The sequence below is a fragment of the Bufo gargarizans genome, chromosome 4, assembly GCF_014858855.1.
Source record: "Bufo gargarizans isolate SCDJY-AF-19 chromosome 4, ASM1485885v1, whole genome shotgun sequence".
Taxonomy (NCBI): domain Eukaryota; kingdom Metazoa; phylum Chordata; class Amphibia; order Anura; family Bufonidae; genus Bufo; species Bufo gargarizans.
Window position 1 is genome coordinate 83,304,922 of NC_058083.1, and position 20,245 is coordinate 83,325,166.

General features: G+C 45.3%; 1 protein-coding gene across 1 annotated transcript in view; it reads left to right on the forward strand.

Moving 5' to 3' along the window:
- The first annotated feature begins 1,517 nt into the window (after positions 1–1,517).
- Positions 1,518–20,245, forward strand: part of HS6ST1 (heparan sulfate 6-O-sulfotransferase 1) — a 109,397-nt gene continuing 90,669 nt past the window's right edge. The window contains exon 1 of the mRNA XM_044290398.1: positions 1,518–2,372. Coding sequence (XP_044146333.1) covers positions 1,861–2,372 — 512 coding nt within the window. The 5' untranslated portion in view covers positions 1,518–1,860. The remainder of the gene's footprint in view (positions 2,373–20,245) is intronic.

The window sequence follows — 20,245 nt, forward strand, 5'->3', positions numbered from 1 at the left end:
CGATGCTCATGTCAGGGGGGCTGCCGGGGTGAAAATGGAGGGTTGTCCAGGTTCAGCTCTGAACCTGGACAACCCCTTTAAACAAAGATCAGAGACCCAAATAAAGGCCACCTAATTAACAAAAACAGCAGAGACCAAACAAACATCACCTAAATAACAAAAAAAACCAATTAGCAAAAAATGATTGTGTCTGTTTCATATTTCCTATAGACTTTAAGGCTACTGTCACACTAGCGTTGTTTAAATCCGGCGTTCAATTCCGACACCGGAACTGCCCGCCGGATCCAGAAAAACATGTGAAAACGGATTACATTTGAATCCTGATCAGGATTTTGATCACAATGAAAAAATGCACTGGAAAAAATGGATCCGCCATTTATGGACTTGTCTCCCTGTCGGATCCGTCCTTCCACTGTTTCGCCGAGCCGCCGCTCTGTCCCCATTGACTATAATGGGGAAGGGGCTGAGCTCCAGCGCAGCACGGCGGTGCACGGCGAAAGCCGTCGAACTAAAAAATCTGATATGCAGGACTTTTTAGTCGGCGGCTTTCGCCATGCACCGCCGTGCTGCGCCGGAGCTCAGCCCCTGTCCCCATTATAGTCAATGGGGACGGAGCGGCGGTTCTGCAAAACAGCGGAAGGATGGGTCCGACAGGGAGACCAGCCTGCCGGATCCGTCCTGCCGCAAGTGTGAAAGAGCCCTAAGATGACATCGGCATCAACTTTTTTGAAAACTCTGGAAAAAATATTAAAAGCTTCGGCCTGCTGCGTTTTCGAGGAGTCAAAAAGACAAAAAAAACACAACGTAATTAACCAAAACACCAAGATCAAAATAAAAACTTCTTGTGTTTCCCGCACTTCATATTTCCTATAGACCTTCTGCTTACATCTGGAGCTGGTGTTTCTACAGCAAAAAAATAAGGCAAAAAGCGCAGCAACAACAAAAAAAACATAGGTGCAGAAATAAGCCGCTAAAAAACCTAGATGTGAAAATACTGTAAAAGGAATTTTATTTTTATTTTTTAAAAAGCTCATTATTTATTGATCGATATAAAGCACCATTAAGAAACATCAGGTGGTAAAACAAACTGTATGGGCGATAGAGCCTCAAAAACTCCTAAAAAATAATAGAAAAAAAAATCACTGATGCCAAGCATTTTCGATTTAGTTTTTTCGTCAGGATAAAAACGTAAGTGTGAATCCAAACTTACAGATAATTCCTATACACTTACATCCCGAGGTTGAGGTAAAATACAGCAAAAACATAAACCAGAATATTCTTTGAGGATACAATAAAAGCAAGTAGGAAAAAAAGTCGAATAAACAGGAACTGATCCCAGTCCTACATTGCATACAGCTCTGAGGTACAGCAGTCTCTATAGCTGCTGGGCCGAGGGCTTTATAGGGTTAAAATAAATCAGCGCAGAGAAGGGGCGCGGGCGGCTGACGACAACCGCAGAAATGAGTGTATGTAAATGAGGTGTAGTAGGCGCAGGCGCTGTGCATGCTGGGCTGTGATCATGGTGGTGTACGGACAGGAAGGAGGCTGAGAAGCAGCCGGGAGATACAGATCTCCGTAGATCTGCTGGAGGACACCACCGGGGATGGCCGCTCGGTGGTGGTGAGTGGGAGGACAGGATCACCTGGGAGGAGACGCCATATATAAGCCGGAGCTGAGTACCGCCCGGTTCTCAGCCTCCCTACCGCCCGCTGCAGTGGCCACCCTGGGTGCAGTGTGCGCTTCAGATCCCACAGGTCCCTGGAAGGTGGAGGATCCACCGTCCGATACCTTGTATCTTCTGAAGGAAGCCACCAAGAAGGGAGAGGACTGTTGCCTGGAAACCCTGGGAGATGGTGACATATGAAGTGTGTTGGGAGGACCATGGTTGAGAGGACCAGCAAATTCTTGCTGATCTTGGCTGGCTCAGTGTTTTTCATGCTGATCTTGTACCAGTATGTGGGGCCAGGGATTAATTTGGGACCTCCAAGCAGATACTACTCTGAGGACATAGACCTTTTTCCCACCCCAGATCCTCACTATGTTAAGAAGTACTTTTTCCCAGTGAGGGATCTTGATCGCTCCTTGACCTTTGATATGAAAGGTGACGATGTGATCGTCTTTCTACACATCCAGAAGACCGGGGGAACCACTTTTGGAAGACACTTGGTGCAGAACGTGAGGCTGGAGGTGCCCTGTGACTGCAGACCTGGCCAGAAGAAGTGTACCTGCTACAGACCCAACAGGAAGGAGACCTGGTTGTTCTCTCGCTTCTCCACTGGTTGGAGCTGTGGACTGCATGCCGACTGGACAGAGCTCACCAACTGTGTGCCAGGGGTACTGGACAAAAGGGAGACCTTAATGAAGAACCTGAGGTGGGTGACATCAGTAGACTTGTGTTTCAGGTGCATTTGTTAGTTCCAGTAAGTCAACTTTTGACTGAGTGTTCTAGTCCCTTGACGGATGTAGGACCGCACTATGGTTTCTTATCATCTGAATCTTGATATATCACTTTAGGGGTGGTCATTTTATTTAAAGGGAATCTGTCATCACCTTTGTGCTGCCCATACTAACAGCAGTATAAAGTAGAGACAGGTGAGTTGATTTCAGCAGTCTTTCATTAAAAAGTTAACAGTAAGTCGTTGCCAAGACCAACATCACAATCATTGCAGACTGGGCCTGGAAAAGAGTCTCGGCCACCTGAGAAGAGTCCTGGTTATTCATGAATTCCTGCTCTCCTGCCCACCTGCTGATGGCTGACAGTCTTCTACCTAGTTTTCTCCCTTTCTCTCTAGGAGAGAACGGCCAATCATCAGCAGATGGGCTGGAGAGCAGGAGATTATGTGTAGCCAGGACTCTTCTCAGGTAGATTTGACTCTTCTCAAGGCCTGGGCTGCAATGGTTATGATGCTGGTTCTCAGCAACCACTTACTTTTAGCTCATGAGTGACACGCCGCTGAAATCAGCATTTCTGTAACTATTTTATGCTGCCCTCAGTGAGCTCATCATAAAGTTGATGACAGGTTCCCTTTAAGTACCATAGGGGGTTTGAAGTAAGAGTGTGCTTGGTAGAGAGGAACCATTTCTCACCAGCCCTAAGGTTAATGGGTCCTCTCACCATGTGTTGTCAAGTGATCTTTGGTTAGATCTTCAAAGCTATGTAAAGCTTCAGGTGGCTAACCTTGTATTTCTTATTATGTCCTGAAAGGATTTGGACCTTTCTGGACCTCTACGACAACCTTGGTTTGAGACACTGACGTCAGGAGAGATGTTTCTCAGTTGGCAATAATACACACACATCACTGAGAAACACTCTAATTTTATTATGCTATTGCTTGGCCTCATATAGGCATCAGAAAAGTTTGCACAACAACAGCGTTAAACCAATCATAAATGATAAACATTGACGCCCATACAGATACCACTGGAACATCCATTTTATGGGTATGTAATACATCACATATAACTATGTATGCAGTTGTGCCGAATGACCCTGAGTGAATTAGAACATTTGTTCTAATTCTGGGAGATTCCCAGAATCTGTCCTGAGACAGATAAGTGAACCTAACTCACAGTGGGGGAGGATGTGAAGTGCATAGGTGAGATATTATAACAATTCTGTACATCATAGAGAAGACAAGATGGAGTCACATTTGCCTTTATGTCCCATTCCCATAAATTTAACGTATGATCTTATGATGGTCAAAAATGGTCCACTTTTCAACCATTCTATCACATATATGCCCCTGACAACAAATTCTGAAAAAATGTTGGACTTTGGGACAGAGTAAGGGTCCATTCACACATCCGTGTGTGTTTTGCGGATCCGCAAAACACGGACAGCGGCAATGTGCGTTCCGCATTTTGCGGACCGCACATTGTCGGCACTAATAGAATAGGCCTATTCTTGTCCGCTATTGCGGACAAGAATAGGACATGTTCTATTTTTTTCGGCATCTGAATTGCGGAAATGAATGGGTCCGCAATTCCGTTCTGTAAAATGCGGAGCGGAATTGCAGATGTGTGAATTGAGCCTTATCTGATCACAGGAAGTTTACACAAGAGCAGAGACGGGCATTGTCTCATCATGTATGAGCATCCTTTCTCCTCTGACGTTGATCTTGGATCACCCTAGGCTAGATACTACTTTGGCTCATTTATGAATTACTTGGATTGACCATTGTTCAGTTGAATAACACAACACATGACCCTGAAGGTCTCGGCTGAGATTCTCTGCTTAGTCAACGTCTTCACAATGTGCACATTCCTTACCTTGAAATATTTCTGTTATGCGCATCAGGAAAAAACTCCAGGCTTCAGCTCAGTTTCTCTGCTTTGGGTATTTCTATGGTACCTTGGAGGTCACAAGAAAAATGACCCTTCCTTCCTTGCATGCTCCTGGGGTTGAACATGCTTCAGATTATATGCAGAACCTTATGTGCTGAGCTCTATAGAAGCCAAAGATCTCGCATTCCCTTCCAGTACGGTGAACCCTAAATAACTTCCCGAAAATGTGTGTCCTCTGTTTCTTCATAGGGTTAATCTACCCTCTAGGTTTTCTGCATGAGGAAGTATATTTTATGGAGGTTATTCACTTGTGCGTATACGGAGCAAAGTATCTTCCAGATAGGGAAAGTTCATGAATGTTCTTTAGAACATGCTGAGGTTAAAGAAAATATAAAAGCAAAAGTTCAAAGCTCTTAAAGGATTGAAGTCCTCAGAATGAGAACAGGATGGGGGAGGGGTGGCCATGCGTCTGCAGAAATTTGGCATAATTTTAAAGTAGATCTTGAAAATGTGTTGTTGGTGGAGGCCTCAGGTGCTGCTGCTTATCTTCTGAGGGAACAAAAGATTGCATGATAAAATTCATCATGCCTGATTTCCCCCCCCCCCCCCCCCAACATCTGTTGGGGGGTATAGTCAGGAGACCCCCGTATACATAGGACACAAGCTTGAAGAAGGCCTATGTCAAGTTGAAGCGTTGCAGAACTGGATTATATGGATTAAATTACTGTACATGTAGACACTTGACTGGTTTCTCGTGAGCGGCCGCCTTGTTCTTTGTGGATTCCGTTGAACTTGGGCCCCCATTCGTCGTGCTCCGACCACAACCTACCTGGTTCTGGTGTGCTCACCAGCCTTCCTGTTTAGGGGCTATTCACACGGCTGCATTTTGTTTTGCATTCCATATGCATTTTTTATTTATTTTTTGCAGATTACACATGCTCTCCGCATCCGTATGCCTGTTCCTCTGCCCCGCGAAAAAGATAGACCATGTCATGTTCTCCGTCTTGCAGCCCAAAATAGGCATTGTTACGATAGGGCTCATGAAAAGTGCGGGATGCACACAGACCACATCCGTATTTTGTGGTTCCAAGAAACGGATATGGCCGTGTGAATAGCTCCTTATACTTGGATACTTTGGACCAGTTATCTGGTATGAGCGTTAGTTTTCAGTGGGGGACTGGGTAATGTGCCACTATCGCACTCCTCTGGTGGCACATCATCTCCTTGTGACCAAGAGGATCGGACATGTTGACTTTCATCTGCAGTCAGGGAGGCCCCCGTACACGTTAGGGGACATTCACACGACAATATGTATTTTGAGGTCCACGAAATACAGATGACGTCCGTGTAACACCTATGTTGCATGATTGCATCTGTTATTTTTACCCTTTTGCAGACCCATTGTCTTCAGTGGGTCCATGGCCCGCATTTGTGGCCAAGCACAGACATGTTCTATCTTTTTGCGGAACGGACATAGGGTTGCAGAAAGCGTGCGGGCGCCATCCTTGTGCTGTCCATTTACAAACTCCTGACTTGGACATGTTTCAGATCGCTCGTCTGGAAGAGCCTTTCTTCCGGTGGGCAGTGGTCACACTTTGATTCACCTGCATGGTAGAGCGTGGGCGGCCGAAAAGAACCTGTGCCGCACAGTATCACTTACTGTAGGTGGGCATTCATTGCCGTGTACACACCACATGTGGTGTCACCCCAGCCAGAGCCATCCTCGGAGAATCTGGATTTTGCATGGGGTCTTCGTTCTCCTGACTGGTGGGGATCCCGAGGTTTCTATTGCAGGAGCAAAAAAATTATACTTCAAACCTATAGTGTTTTGTTTTTTTTAGCTTTTTGCTGTGCAGAATAATGGCGTAGAAGGCCGGCGGCTGTGTTATTCCTGACCACATGAAAGGGCACACAGACAGAAACCTGTCAAATTACACGAAAAGGACACCTTTTTGTCCTAAGGGTTCCTGGAGTGTTACAGGATACAGTTTTCTTACACAGACTCGTAGAAGAAGGGTGGTGTGAACAGAGCCTCTCCGCTGTCCTCATGTGACGCCCCATTTTGTTGGGTTGACTTTAGGCCTGGCTCACACTTGAGCATATTTGATACACGCGTTTTAGTCTGACTTTTTCGGGGCGTATTACAGCGCGTTTTTGGAAATGGGAAATGCGTGTAATACACGCGTTCTTGCGAATGACCACAGAGGCGTCCAATGAAAAACAGATGTTTATGTACAGAATGCGCAACAATACGCCCCAAAGAAGCTACTGTACTACTTAGGGCGTAGAGCGTTTTACAGCGCGTTCGTACACGTAGTAAAACGCGCAGATGAGAACCATGCCCATGGGGAAACATGGGTTTTCACTTGTTGAGCGTTTTACAGCGCGTAGGAACGTGCTGTAAAACGCTCAGGTGTGAACCAGGCCTTAGTAGGAATTTTCCGTATCTGTTAGCTGGATGTTGTATACCAAATGGCTCTTGTAGTCGCTCCCCTTTGTTCGGACTTCTCAGGGAGACGGGGCACCACTGATATCTGTAATCAACCACTCCCACTGTATTTCAATGGAAAGTCTGTCATCGGATTAGAATGCCCCTTTACGCTGGGTTCACACCTGAGCGTTTTACAGCGCGTTCCTACGCGCTGTAAAACGCACAACAGGCAAGAACCAATGATTCCCTATGGGAAGGGTTCACACCTGGGCGTTTTACAGCGCGTACGATCGCGCTGTAAAACGCCCGACGCTCAAACAAGTACAGGAGCTTTTTTTGGCGCGTTTGACGCGCGTTTGGGCCATAGACTCTTTGGACAACACTGCTGTCAATCACCCAAACGTGCGTTCACTATTAAAAAAAACGCGCGACAAAAACGCGCATAGAAACGCGCGTTTGAGAAACGCCTAGGTGTGAACCCAGCGTTAGGCTACTTTCACACTTGCGTTCGGAGCGGATCCGTCTGGTGTCTGCACAGACGGATCCGCTCCTATAATGCAGACGATGGGATCCATTCAGAACGGATCCGTCTGCATTATATTTCAGAAAAAATTCTAAGTGTGAAAGTGGCTCAGACGGATTTGTCCAGACTTTACATTGAAAGACAATGGGGGACGGATCCGTTTGACATTGAGCCATATTGTGTCAACTTCAAACGGATTCGTCCCCATTGACTTACATTGTAAGTCTGGACGGACCCGTTTGGCTCCGCACGGCCAGGCGGACAGCTGAACGCTGCCAGACTGATGCATTCTGAGCGGATCCGCATCCACTCAGAATGCATTAGGGCAGTACGGATGCGTTCGGGGCCGCTTGTGAGCCTTCAAACGGAACTCGCAAGCGGAGCCCCGAATGCTAGTCTGAAAGTAGCCTAAGAGGACCTCTCGCCTCTCCTGACTTATCTTAGTAACTACTTGCATTCCCCATGTAATAACAGTTCTGAAGCATCTGTTCTTATGACTATGCTCTGCCGTTCCTTTATTATTCCTGCTAGAAGTGCTTGAATTCCTAGCAGTTTGAAGGTCCAGATGGGTATTACCAGTTGGGGAGTGTGTCCTCTACAATCTGATACTGATAGCACTGATTGGATTGTGTCAGTTTGGGGATAACCCCCCACAATTGGTAACACACATCTGGACCTTCATTGCCACCTGCTAGTAAGTCATTCATTAATCAGTTCAAGCAGGAATAATAAAGGACTGGCACAACACAGTCATACGAATAGATGCTCCAGAATTGATATACATGGGGGAATGTAAGTAGTTAGTTAAAACAGACATGACGGGAGAGGGGGCGGCTCCTCTTTAAAGGGGTATTCCGGTTAAATGAATTACATTGCTCGGCTGTCTCCGGAATTCTCAAAGAAATGGAGCGGTCGCACACATGCCCGTCTGGCATTTCAGGGGGCTGCATGGGGACCCCATTTTCATGATTTGGTGGTGGTCCCAGCGGTATCCTTGTGGATAAAGGTTAACTTAATGTAGCCGGAATACCTCTTTAAGTGTAAATGGATTGTCCGAAATATGCATATTCTATCCCATGTGTGAGCATATTATATATATATATATATATATACTTGTCTAAATCTTTCGGAGAAAAGCAGCACCCGGAGTATTTGTAGCTGCTTCTCCCTGAGCCGTGGGACAATAAGTATCTATTGTGTGAACAGTCCTCCATCCAGAGGTACCGTCTGCATCTGCCCAAATACACAGAAGTGCAGCGTCTGCCGCTGAGAGTGCTAGATGGCGGGGAGTAATCAGACGCTCACGTTTCCTACTGTGATGCAACGCCCTGGAGCTTGGTGCTCGCGGTTTTAGGTGCGGGCTGCCTGCAATTCAATTGTAAATTGTAATTAATTCAAATGTGAACATTACCTAATTAAGTCTAACAAAAAACAAACTCCTCGTCTGCTGAGGGTAAACTCCATTATACCCAAGTGTCTGTGCGAAGAGTCAAAGGAGACAAATGAAAAATGTAGACAAACTCCCCCGTAAACTTATCTCTGAGGAAGGAAAGCAGGCCATACACTTTGAAGGGGTACTCCGGGTATAAAGTTGTTTTGAGAGCCATATGCAGACTATAGTGTGGGATGTCCTCCAAAAAGGTGATCTGTTTGGTTGTTTTTTTTTTGCCCTTGTCAGCTGAAGCTACTACTACTACCACCACTTTCCACTAGCCTGTTCTGTTCTTTGTTTTCCCTGTCTGGCAGATTAATCTGAGGCGATGATCGGGAGGTTCATACAATCTGTGTCCACCTGGCTGATTCTCACCTCAGTCACCAAAGAATTAGACCATGTCCTCCGCTTTATCACCGTGGTGCACAATTAGGCAGTCTCATGTCTCTGTCTGTGTCTCTCTGTGTGTGTGTCTGTCTCTGTGTGTGTGTCTGTCTCTGTGTGTGTGTGTGTCTGTCTCTGTGTGTGTGTGTCTCTGTGTGTGTGTGTGTGTCTGTCTCTGTGTGTGTGTGTGTCTGTCTCTGTGTGTGTGTGTGTCTGTCTCTGTGTGTGTGTGTGTGTGTGTGTGTCTGTCTCTGTGTGTGTGTGTCTGTCTCTGTGTGTGTGTGTCTGTCTCTGTGTGTGTGTGTGTCTGTCTCTGTGTGTGTGTGTGTCTGTCTCTGTGTGTGTGTGTGTCTGTCTCTGTGTGTGTGTGTGTCTGTCTCTCTGTGTGTGTGTGTCTGTCTCTGTGTGTGTGTGTGTCTGTCTCTGTGTGTGTGTGTGTCTGTCTCTGTGTGTGTGTGTGTGTCTGTCTCTGTGTGTGTGTGTGTGTCTGTCTCTGTGTGTGTGTGTGTCTGTCTCTGTGTGTGTGTGTGTGTCTGTCTCTGTGTGTGTGTGTGTGTCTGTCTCTGTGTTGTCTGTCTCTGTGTGTCTGTCTCTGTGTGTCTGTCTCTGTGTGTCTGTCTCTGTGTGTCTGTCTCTGTGTGTCTGTCTCTGTGTGTCTGTCTCTGTGTGTCTGTCTCTGTGTCTGTCCTGTGTGTCTGTCTGTGTGTCTGTCTCTGTGTGTCTGTCTCTGTGTGTCTGTCTCTGTGTGTCTGTCTCTGTGTGTCTGTCTCTGTGTGTCTGTCTCTGTGTGTCTGTCTCTGTGTGTCTGTCTCTGTGTGTCTGTCTCTGTGTGTCTGTCTCTGTGTCTGTCTGTGTGTGTGTCTGTCTGTGTGTCTGTCTGTGTGTGTGTCTCTCTGTGTCTGTCTGTGTGTGTGTCTCTCTGTGTGTCTGTCTGTGTGTGTGTCTGTCTCTGTGTGTGTGTCTGTCTGTGTGTGTGTGTCTGTGTGTGTGTGTCTGTGTGTGTGTGTCTGTCTGTGTGTGTGTCTGTCTCTGTGTGTGTGTGTGTCTGTCTCTGTGTGTGTGTGTGTCTGTCTCTGTGTGTGTTGTCTGTCTCTGTGTGTGTGTGTCTGTCTCTGTGTGTGTGTGTCTGTCTCTGTGTGTGTGTGTGTCTGTCTCTGTGTGTGTGTGTGTCTGTCTCTGTGTGTGTGTCTGTCTCTGTGTGTGTGTGTGTCTGTCTCTGTGTGTGTGTGTGTCTGTCTCTGTGTGTGTGTGTGTCTGTCTCTGTGTGTGTGTGTCTGTCTCTGTGTGTGTGTGTGTGTCTCTGTGTGTGTGTGTGTGTCTGTCTCTGTGTGTGTCTGTCTCTGTGTGTGTGTGTGTCTCTGTGTGTGTGTGTCTCTGTGTGTGTGTGTCTCTGTGTGTGTGTGTCTCTGTGTGTGTGTCTGTGTGTGTGTGTCTCTGTGTGTGTGTGTGTCTCTGTGTGTGTGTGTGTCTCTGTGTGTGTGTGTCTGTCTCTGTGTGTCTGTCTCTGTGTGTGTGTGTGTCTGTCTCTGTGTGTCTCTCTGTGTGTCTGTCTCTGTGTGTCTCTCTGTGTGTCTGTCTCTGTGTGTGTGTGTGTGTCTGTCTCTGTGTGTCTGTCTCTGTGTGTGTGTGTGTGTCTGTCTCTGTGTGTGTGTGTGTGTGTCTGTCTCTGTGTGTCTGTCTCTGTGTGTCTGTCTCTGTGTGTCTGTCTCTGTGTGTCTGTCTCTGTGTGTGTGTGTGTCTGTCTCTGTCTGTGTGTGTGTGTGTCTCTGTGTGTGTGTGTGTCTCTGTGTGTGTGTGTCTGTCTCTGTGTGTGTGTGTGTGTCTGTCTCTGTGTGTGTGTGTGTCTGTGTGTGTCTGTGTGTGTCTGTCTGTGTGTGTGTGTGTGTGTCTGTCTCTGTGTGTGTGTGTGTGTGTCTGTCTCTGTGTGTCTGTGTGTGTGTGTCTGTCTCTGTGTGTCTGTGTGTGTGTGTCTGTCTCTGTGTGTGTGTGTGTGTCTGTCTCTGTGTGTGTGTGTGTCTGTCTCTGTGTGTGTGTGTGTGTGTCTGTCTCTGTGTGTGTGTGTGTCTGTCTCTGTGTGTGTGTCTGTCTCTGTGTGTGTGTGTGTCTCTGTGTGTGTGTCTCTCTGTGATAGAGAGATATAGATATAGATATAGATATAGATATAGATATAGATATAGATATATATATATATATATATATATATATATATATATATATATATATAATCTCTCATATTTATCGTGTCTCTCTATGGTATATCAGTGTATCATGCCGGTTATGTTTGGCTATACATGCACACGTTCAGGATTCATGTGTGGAGAATCCGCTCTGAAATCCGCAGGTGTTCGCAGGCAAATCTGTGCGGCCAATCCACATCAATTGGTGCGGATTTTACTAAGTTAATTTAGAAAATCCGGTCAGGAAAAATAAACTGACATGCTGCGGATCTTAAAATCCGCACCGCGGGTCAAAATTCACGCGGAAAAAATCAGCATCGTGTGTATTGAGACTTTCAAGTTCTCATAGAATACAATGTACATGACCTACGGTGCGGATTTTCCACACGCAATCCTGATCGCGTGCGTTTAGCCTAAGGTTTTCTGAGATCACTAATAATTGACAGATGTCTGTGCAGGGGCACTGCCACTGAATTATCTGATTTATCATGAACAGTTATTCCCATCAACGGGTGTGATGTCATTGACCCATCATTAGGTACATTCGGAAAAATATTTAAAAACTCTTCCCTTTTCAGTGGCCAGTTCTGATTCTGACCACAATTGTGTATTGTGCGAGCAGTCTGTACACATTGCACAGCGTGTCTCGGGGCGGTCGGGCCGAGCCTCCAGAAGAAGAGCCGTCCCCAGAGCTGATTCATTAGCCGGGCTGTAATACCAGAGTAAGCGTCTGTCCCAGGAGGACGCAGCACAGAACTGCAAGCATGAAATAGCCGCTTTCTCCAGAGCGGACGAGACTAAATGGAGATGAGCGAGGAATCTGGGAGCCGCAGATAAGTCATTGCCTACCACCGATATCACCTTCAAAAGGCCCGTCTGTCCCGAGGGATTTCTGGTCCAATGCAAATGATAACGAGCATAGGTCATGGAAATGGGCCCCTGGAGATGAGATAAGGAGGCCCGTTATATTCTGGAAAGTCATTGGTTGAAAATTGACTTGTGGTCGCTGGAACCAGTGTGAAGCTGCTTAGATGCTCCTTCTTTCCCAAAAATCACATCTTGGCAGCCAGTCGTCACCGGGCCTTTATCCTGAAATTCTTATGCAAAGGTCAAAGATATTTAGTAAAATTGATAAAATGCACGAACCTAACGGATCGCACAGTTGTCTTTTTTTGGTACGTTAGACCTCAGTGTGGTCATAGGGGTATGGCCAATACGAGGACCCCCAACAATACCGAGATGGGAGGTTCCTTTCCATTCTAATGAATGGAAGGTATGATTAGACATGTCTGAAGATGAACCTGCAAAAATTCATGGAAATTTCCAACAGAACTCTTCTCGATGAAGTTCCATCGAGTTCTGTGTCCAGTAGTACCGTCAGATTCCCCTCGAGGATATTAAACAGATTATCATAAGTGTGCCATACCTGAAAGTCCATACTGTTCAAAAGTTTGTCACCATGCTTTGTCACTTACTTTCCTCTCGTCCCTCTTTGCAGCTTTTAGGATAGTCCATCAGTATGAGATCAGTGGTGGTCCGGCATCCAGCGATCCCATCGATCTGCACATGCAGCCGCAGGGTCTGAAAGTGAACAGTATGCATCGATGAACCGCCACAGCGCCATACGCTGTGCAGTGGCCATTCTTGGGTACTGCAGCTCAGTTGCCATTCACTTGAATAGTACCTTTCGGCTCCATGCACAGTTTTCTTCCAAAATCTATGGCTGCTGCTATCGCATATAGGTGGGGGTGTAGGACTCCACTGATCTCACATTGATGACCTATTCTGAGGCTGGTGGGTAGGTCGTCAATATGTTGGCGCTGGAAGAAAAAAAACCCTGTAAGAAATTCCTCAACTTTGATCGAGTGTTTAAGTTCTTCAATTATTTGGAAAATGTCCCTAGAAGCCTCCTGTGTTTTGTAATCCAGTCCTCAGTGAGTTTCCTCACCTAGGCTGAGCTGCAGACACAGGACGGTACATTTAGAGGGGTTACGGTATTGTTTTCAGTTCATTCATCATCTGTAGATTGCTGGCATTGGTCCCAGTGAGTTACTATGTGAGTGCCACGTAAATTCCTAATACAGCTACCGTGAACCGGCGGCTTTGTACAGACGGCCATGACTTTCCATCATCATTGAGCAATGTATACTGGGGCCTGCTCTGGCAAGAATTAAGAGGCCGGGAGACATAACTTCTTCAGCTTTAATGACGTCCTAAAAGCAGAGGGTTCACGGTACATACGCACTGTATGGCATTCTTCAGCTGAAATCCGAAATGACCAACATTTCTGATGTGGGCACAGATGGGCTGACGTTGGTAGACTATGCCGCTCCTGTCCTATTTTGTACATTCCTGTTCATGATGTGGTGTATGGTGCAATCGCTTCCGATTCCCCCCCCCCCACGTACAACTGGATTGTAAACTGATAATCACTCATCAACTACGCATCACATTTGAGGAGTAGTTGGCCACCTACCTGTAGGCACTCTAGAGGCCTCAGGCTTGGTGGATCCTGCCAGGGGATTTCTAATACCCTACTAATGACTCTAGGGCTGAAGTTTCTACTTGCCCCCAACCACCCAAAAATATCACCTGACCATTTGCTTATTGATCAGTGCTCGAGATGTCCAGCCAAGATGACTCCGGTAGGCTGTTCCAACATAAATGCCGTCTGTCAGCCGGTCAAGAACCACAGCATGCAGCAGTATTTGTCCAGCCGAAACCCGGCATTTAGGCTGGAAAGGGTCAGGACATGTTTTATCTTTTTGTAGAACGGAGGTCCGGGACGAAATGGACAAGTCTGGAGAGAAAATTGGACTAAAATAGAGAATATTCCAACTTTCTTTGTACAAAAAAACTGATGTTTTGACTTGGCCCTTGACAATGTCTCAGTATTCAGGTGTGTGCTGGGTATTCTGCACACAGACATGAATAGCGCTCATTTGAACGCCGGCTATACACGTTATATGTCTACTGGACAAATCCACTGATTTTACTGGGTTTATTGAATGGGGCTAATGTTGGGGTAGATGTCAGTCGGGCATGTTGGATTTCAACTGCCCGATCCTTTTGTTATTGGGGAGATAAGCCGCAGTTAGGAGTCTGGCAGCAGCTTTCTCCCCTCTCCCGTTCCCTACCTATGCATATGAGGATCAGGAGGGAAAGCTCCCAGCCGTGTTCTTATGAGTGTGGCTGATAAGAATCAACCGTCTGTCATCTGATCCAGTCATCAACTTGTGTAGTTTAAGGATTTTTTTTTTTTTTTTTTTTACAACTTCCCTCTGTTTGCACATGCGGCCCCATTAACCTGAATGGGTCTGCAAGAGACAGTCACGGACCAATATCCCACGGAAGAATTTAGTTGTGTTTTTGTGGGTTTCTGATATGTGCCTCCGCACTGCTCCGTATCTTGAGGATTATGGACCCATTCAAGTCAATGGGTCCGCATTCATGATCCTGAGTGCACACTGCTGGCCTGTATGTGACAGACCCGCTGTTTCCAGTCCGCAATATGGGCACGGGACACACACTTTAGTGTGCATGACCCCTAATGGTTTTCGCAGGAATCCATTATATTTACAAAGTGCCAACCAATAAGACATTTTAGGCCCCCACAGGGGTTGCTAGTATTTCCCAAACTATTGAGTAACCAGTATGACTGTGGTAAGGCATGTGAACGCCTGTAGTCTGTTCCGACGGAGACCCAGCCAGATACAACTGCCGGATCCCCATTCACTATAATCGGGTCCGGACGCTTTCCGGCATATATGCCAGTGTTTGGCAAGACAAAAAAAATTCTGCATGTAGTTGCATATATGCCGGATACAGTGAGTGGATCAGAGTGTGGGGGTTCACAGCGCAGATGTGAACCTGGCCTAAAGCAGAGGGAGTGTGGCAACTAAGGCTACTTTCACACTAGTGTGTTAGTTTTTGGTATTCAGATCAGTCATAGGGGCTCAATACCGGAAAAAAGCGCTTCAGTTTTGTCCCCATTAATTGTCCAAAATGCATTCCCATACCGGAGAGCAAAACGCAACATGTTGCAGTTTGCTTTCCATCCTGGGATGCGGAGCAAAACTCCACTGAAAGTCAACGGGGGACGGATCAGTTTTCTATTGTGTCAGAGAAAACGGATCCGGCATGACCCGCAATGCAAGTCAATGGTGACGGATCCGTTTTCTCTGACACAATAGAAAACTGATCCGTCCCCCGTTGACTTCCAGTGGAGTTCATGACGGATCCGTCTTGGCTATGTTACAGATAATATAACCGGATCCATTCATAACGGATGCAGATGGTTGTATTATCAGTAACGGAAGCGTTTTGGCTGAGCCCTGCCGGATCCAGCAAAAATGCTAGTGTGAAAGTAGCCTAAGAAATTGCTTTTATTATTGTTATTTTAAACAATTACTCTTTCCTTTTGGGTAAAAATTCTGCGTATTGTCTGTAGATTAAACTGACACACGACGGCTGGGGCCCACACATCACAGTCCTGTTGTGGACGGTCTCCGACATTAGCATTTCAATGAGAAAATCCAGAATTGCAAAACTTTCAAAGGGTCCGCAAAAAACAAAACAAAAAAAAAAAATTACGGTACTCCGTGTGCATTCGGTTTCCGTATTTTCGTTCCACAAACAAAATAGAACATGTCCTATTGAAAGCATTACAGACAAGCATAGTACTGTTCTATAAAGGGCCAGCTGTTTGGTTTCGCTAAATACGGAATGCACACAGACGTCATCCGTATTTTTTTTTTTTGCGCTCGTGGAGTCGTGGGCATGAGGCCTTATGTGGAGAATTGTTCTTTGTCTATGATTGCCGTGATACTACCGCACAGTGAGCGAGTCGTTCCTAATGATTTGCATACAGTTAAATACCAGAGCCACCTTGCGGGTGCGTCTCTTCGAGATGGCGGGCTCTTAGTACGCCGCTACAACACAATTCCATTTAATTTGTTTCCACTTGTCGACTCTCCTGACTGCATTCACGTCATGTAAATGTCAGGACTCGTAAGAATTGTTTAATCTCCATTCAGTCGTTGACACTTTAATGTTGGGAAACGCCTACTGAGCTCCGTTTTCCTCTCTCCCCCTTCTCCTTTTCTACTGACTATTATTCCTTATTATGATTTGATTTAAATATGATTATTATTATTTTTTTTTGTACAAATAAGAATTGCATTTTTTTTCCCCCCGTTGCTTTGTATTCATTCCCATTCTACAAGTCTCATAATATTAGTTACATTTAAAAGGGGTTCAGAGATTTTACATTTAGAATCGTCCTACACAAGTGACTCCCATAATGCCCTAGTGACCGAGCTATATGAAAAATACATTTTGTAAACCAGATAACCCCCTTTAAGATTTGAGATGAAAACACTCTTTTTAAAAGGGTTGTGAAAGAATGTTGTTTCCCTGGAACATGAAACACAACGCAAGTCAGTAGTGCCAGATCCGTTTTTTTTTGTTTTTTTTGGACATGAAAGAAAACCGATTTGTTGCCCATTGACTTGGTTTTGCTGCCAGATCCGTCTTTGGTCATTTTTAGAGATAATGGAACCAGATGCAGCTGTTTGTATTATCCTAACGGAAGCGTTTTTGCTGATCCCTGGCCGACCCAGCAAAAAACACAGATGTGAAAGTAGCCTAAGCAATGACCTGTGATGCCATCCGTGTTGTGTCCATCGTTTTTCAAGAACTTGTAGACCCGGGATGCCCAACCTGCAGTCCTCCAGCTGTTGCAAAACTGCAACTCTCAGCATGCCTGGACGACCTACAGCTATCAGGGCATGTTGGGATTTGTAATTTTGTAACCGATGGAGGGCCGCAGGTTGGGCGTGAGGGATCCCAAATCACGGACAAAACTAGGGCATGCTTTTATGGTGTCACCATGGATCCACGGTTCGTGGAAAACCACTAATCTGTGAATACACAGTCAGTGGGTACATGTGGTGTGTGGAGAACACGGGCAGCACACACCTGCGAGTCACTGATTTGTGAAAGATGCCTAAGGCACGAGAGAACTTGGAAAGATGCGCTCAGCCCCTTTGGGGTCGATGGAGCTCTGAGCACCTGGCCAAGGACCATCTGTTTGGGGATGGTTATTTACTGCATGGTTTCTGAAAATGAGCCGCCCAAGCCACAGAAACAAAACATGTAAAGTTTTGAAGAAAGCTGATGTGAAGCGATCCCTAGCAAATTTTAGGTAAATTATTCCATTTATGAGCAAAAATTGGCCAAGACCTAATGCCATTATGCACTGACTGCAAAGTTGTCGCCATAGACCGTCCATGTTCTTTTTGAATGTGACTGGTTTTTATAATCTAAAATGTTGATTCCACACCACAGGCCAGGTCTTCTATGGCTGTCCCCTCGAGACGCCAGTTGAGGGTTATAATCACCACCTACAGCAGATGAGCTTCTATGGGGATTCCTTTTGCATGTGAAAAGCTTCAAAAACAAGTGTTTTCCTTCAGAAGGGAGCACCCGAGTGCACCAAATAATAGTCATTGACTTGATCACGCTTCATAATGAGTCCTAGTCCATTCGAGCAGGAAGCGTAATCGCCTAATGCCGCAATGTGCCGCGGGCCCTCAATATGTGGAGAATTTCGGCTTCAGCTGTTGTTTCTGAACAAGATACTCAGGAGGGAAGTTTAAATGTTCTCGTCATTTGTATCAGTTGAATTATCTTTTTATCTGTTTCATGTCGTAGGCTGATAAAATAGGAGTCAGAATTCATGTATTGGTAGCAGGAGCGTCACTATAAGGCCTCATGCACACGGCCGTTGTTTTGGTCCGCATCCGAGCCACAGTTTTGGCGTACTTTGCCCTACTTTTGCCTGATCTAGAACAACCCCGTTAATGTAAAAAAACTTAAATATCCAGGGCTTACATGGCCCTAGAAATCGTAATCGTCATCTTTCAGGGGCCGGTGAAGTAATGGTGATTGGTCACAGGGCCTAAGTACTAATCACAGCCACTATACAATGTACACCACCATGTTTGGTATGGTAAGCCTGCCAAAAAATAATTGCAGATTATATATATTTTTTGTGTCCTTCATTATTGCCGAGCCGCTTTATGTTGAATGGGACCATTTGATTTTGTGCTGCCAACCTTTCTTAAAGGGGTTGTTCACTTTCTGGCTACTGTTGACCAGTGTGAACTATATGACACTTACAAATATAGCCTTTGTTGATATTATGTGCCTTTTTTACTATATTCCATAAGTCGTCTGTGCTGATGGAGGGTCATATGACCAGACACATCACTCAGCCTCCTCAATTCTAACACTGCACCAAACTCCCAACAGTGCAAGTGCCGTGTATTTGAGCGATTTGCTTGGTCACATGGCCCTCCATCAGCAGCCGTTTCGTGGACAGCACAAGACTCGGCCAACAAGGGGGCATAGATTATGAAATCTAGACGTGGTGCAGAGTATCCACAAAGGGCAAAGGCTATATTCGTAAGTGCCATATAGACGTCTTATATTGACGTTGATCAGCAGAGGCCAGAAAGTGGCCATCCCCTTTAATACCTGCCCATTGGCTATAGCAATTTTGATTGAATGTTTAGAAAAGTGTTGAGTTCTTCACCATCGGACTTTATTATACTAATCATCTTGATGATTTGGACACCAATCCTTGTTTTTCTCCTTCATTTCCGTGATCATAGCCGTTATCAAGGATATCTGATTACATTTCATGCCTTGCTATTACCATGTATTGTTTGACATGCAATATGTTATCAAGTGGCGCTGTTATTAATCTTGTACGAGCCAGACTGGATTATCCGATTTCGTAATGGTGCGTTTCCTTGGAATATATTAGCTCTTTGAAAGCGTGTGCTTTTCCTAACCAGTAGCTTGTCCTTGTTTATTCCATCAAGGTTATCAGATTAGTTAAAATGAAGTCAACATGGAATGTACTGATTAAGTTCCAATTTACTGCTTTATTTCTGTCAATTAGAACCTATGAAAATGTATGGGTGTTATAGCACAAAAAAGAAATAAAAAATTGGGAGTTAAAATGGTTATCGTTAGGACATCCCCTGCTCTTGGGTCGAAATCTGTCAGACGTCTTTTAGAATAATTTTTTGAAGACTGCTTTGGATCTGCAGCACCCTCCCATTCATTAGGTCTCCACTTTATAAAAAAACAAAACATTAACCTTGTCTGTTATGTGAGGCTGATTGTGTTAGTATAGGCCTTTAAATAATTCTACTGATATGGTCTATGATCCCTTTGTATAACACATATGGTTTATCTTCTCATCTTCATACGATTGCCTATGAATTATTCAGTCTTCCTGTCACTGTTCGTTGCAGGAGATTGTCATCTTGTCATCGGAGGCTTTTGGAATAGTCATGAGAAGGTCTAACCTTTGTTGACTCTTGATCTATCGGTGTCTTATGTTTCACGACCAAGTCAAAAAGACTTGTGTAGGCATCTCTTGGTGGACCTTTTGTAAGACTTGCTCTGCTGACGTTTGTTCTTTTTTTCTTACTACTAGTCCTAAAAAACTAAATTTTCAGATCATTACGTACATGCAAAAATATGTCCCAATTTGGCTTTTCTCTTTCCTATAGAGATGAAGCAGTCAGGTCCACACTACTATCTCTGAACATCAATTATTTTTTTGTTTAAGGGTTCAGTGGGTTCCTTTAGCATCCATTGCTTGATTTAATAATTTGCACCATCTAACTAACATCATGGTTAATTCCATTTTTTACAGTACAATTTCCTTCACTCAGTGAAGGCTCTTGCGGTTGGACAGATGCAGCTTTACCAGCTGTGCAAGGAAACGTCAATTAGTATCATCTTGTTACGAGGTGTTTCTGGATCTCTATGCCATGGAAACTGGTTTATCGCCGTGCTTACCAGATGGCTCCCGGTCTGCGGGGACAGCTCGGGAAGAGCTGCTAAGATTTCAACTCCCTTAGCATTAAATTTTGCCTTCCTTAAGGGGAATTTAATACACAGGACCTAGCATGTCCTGAGACAAAGCCGTCTTG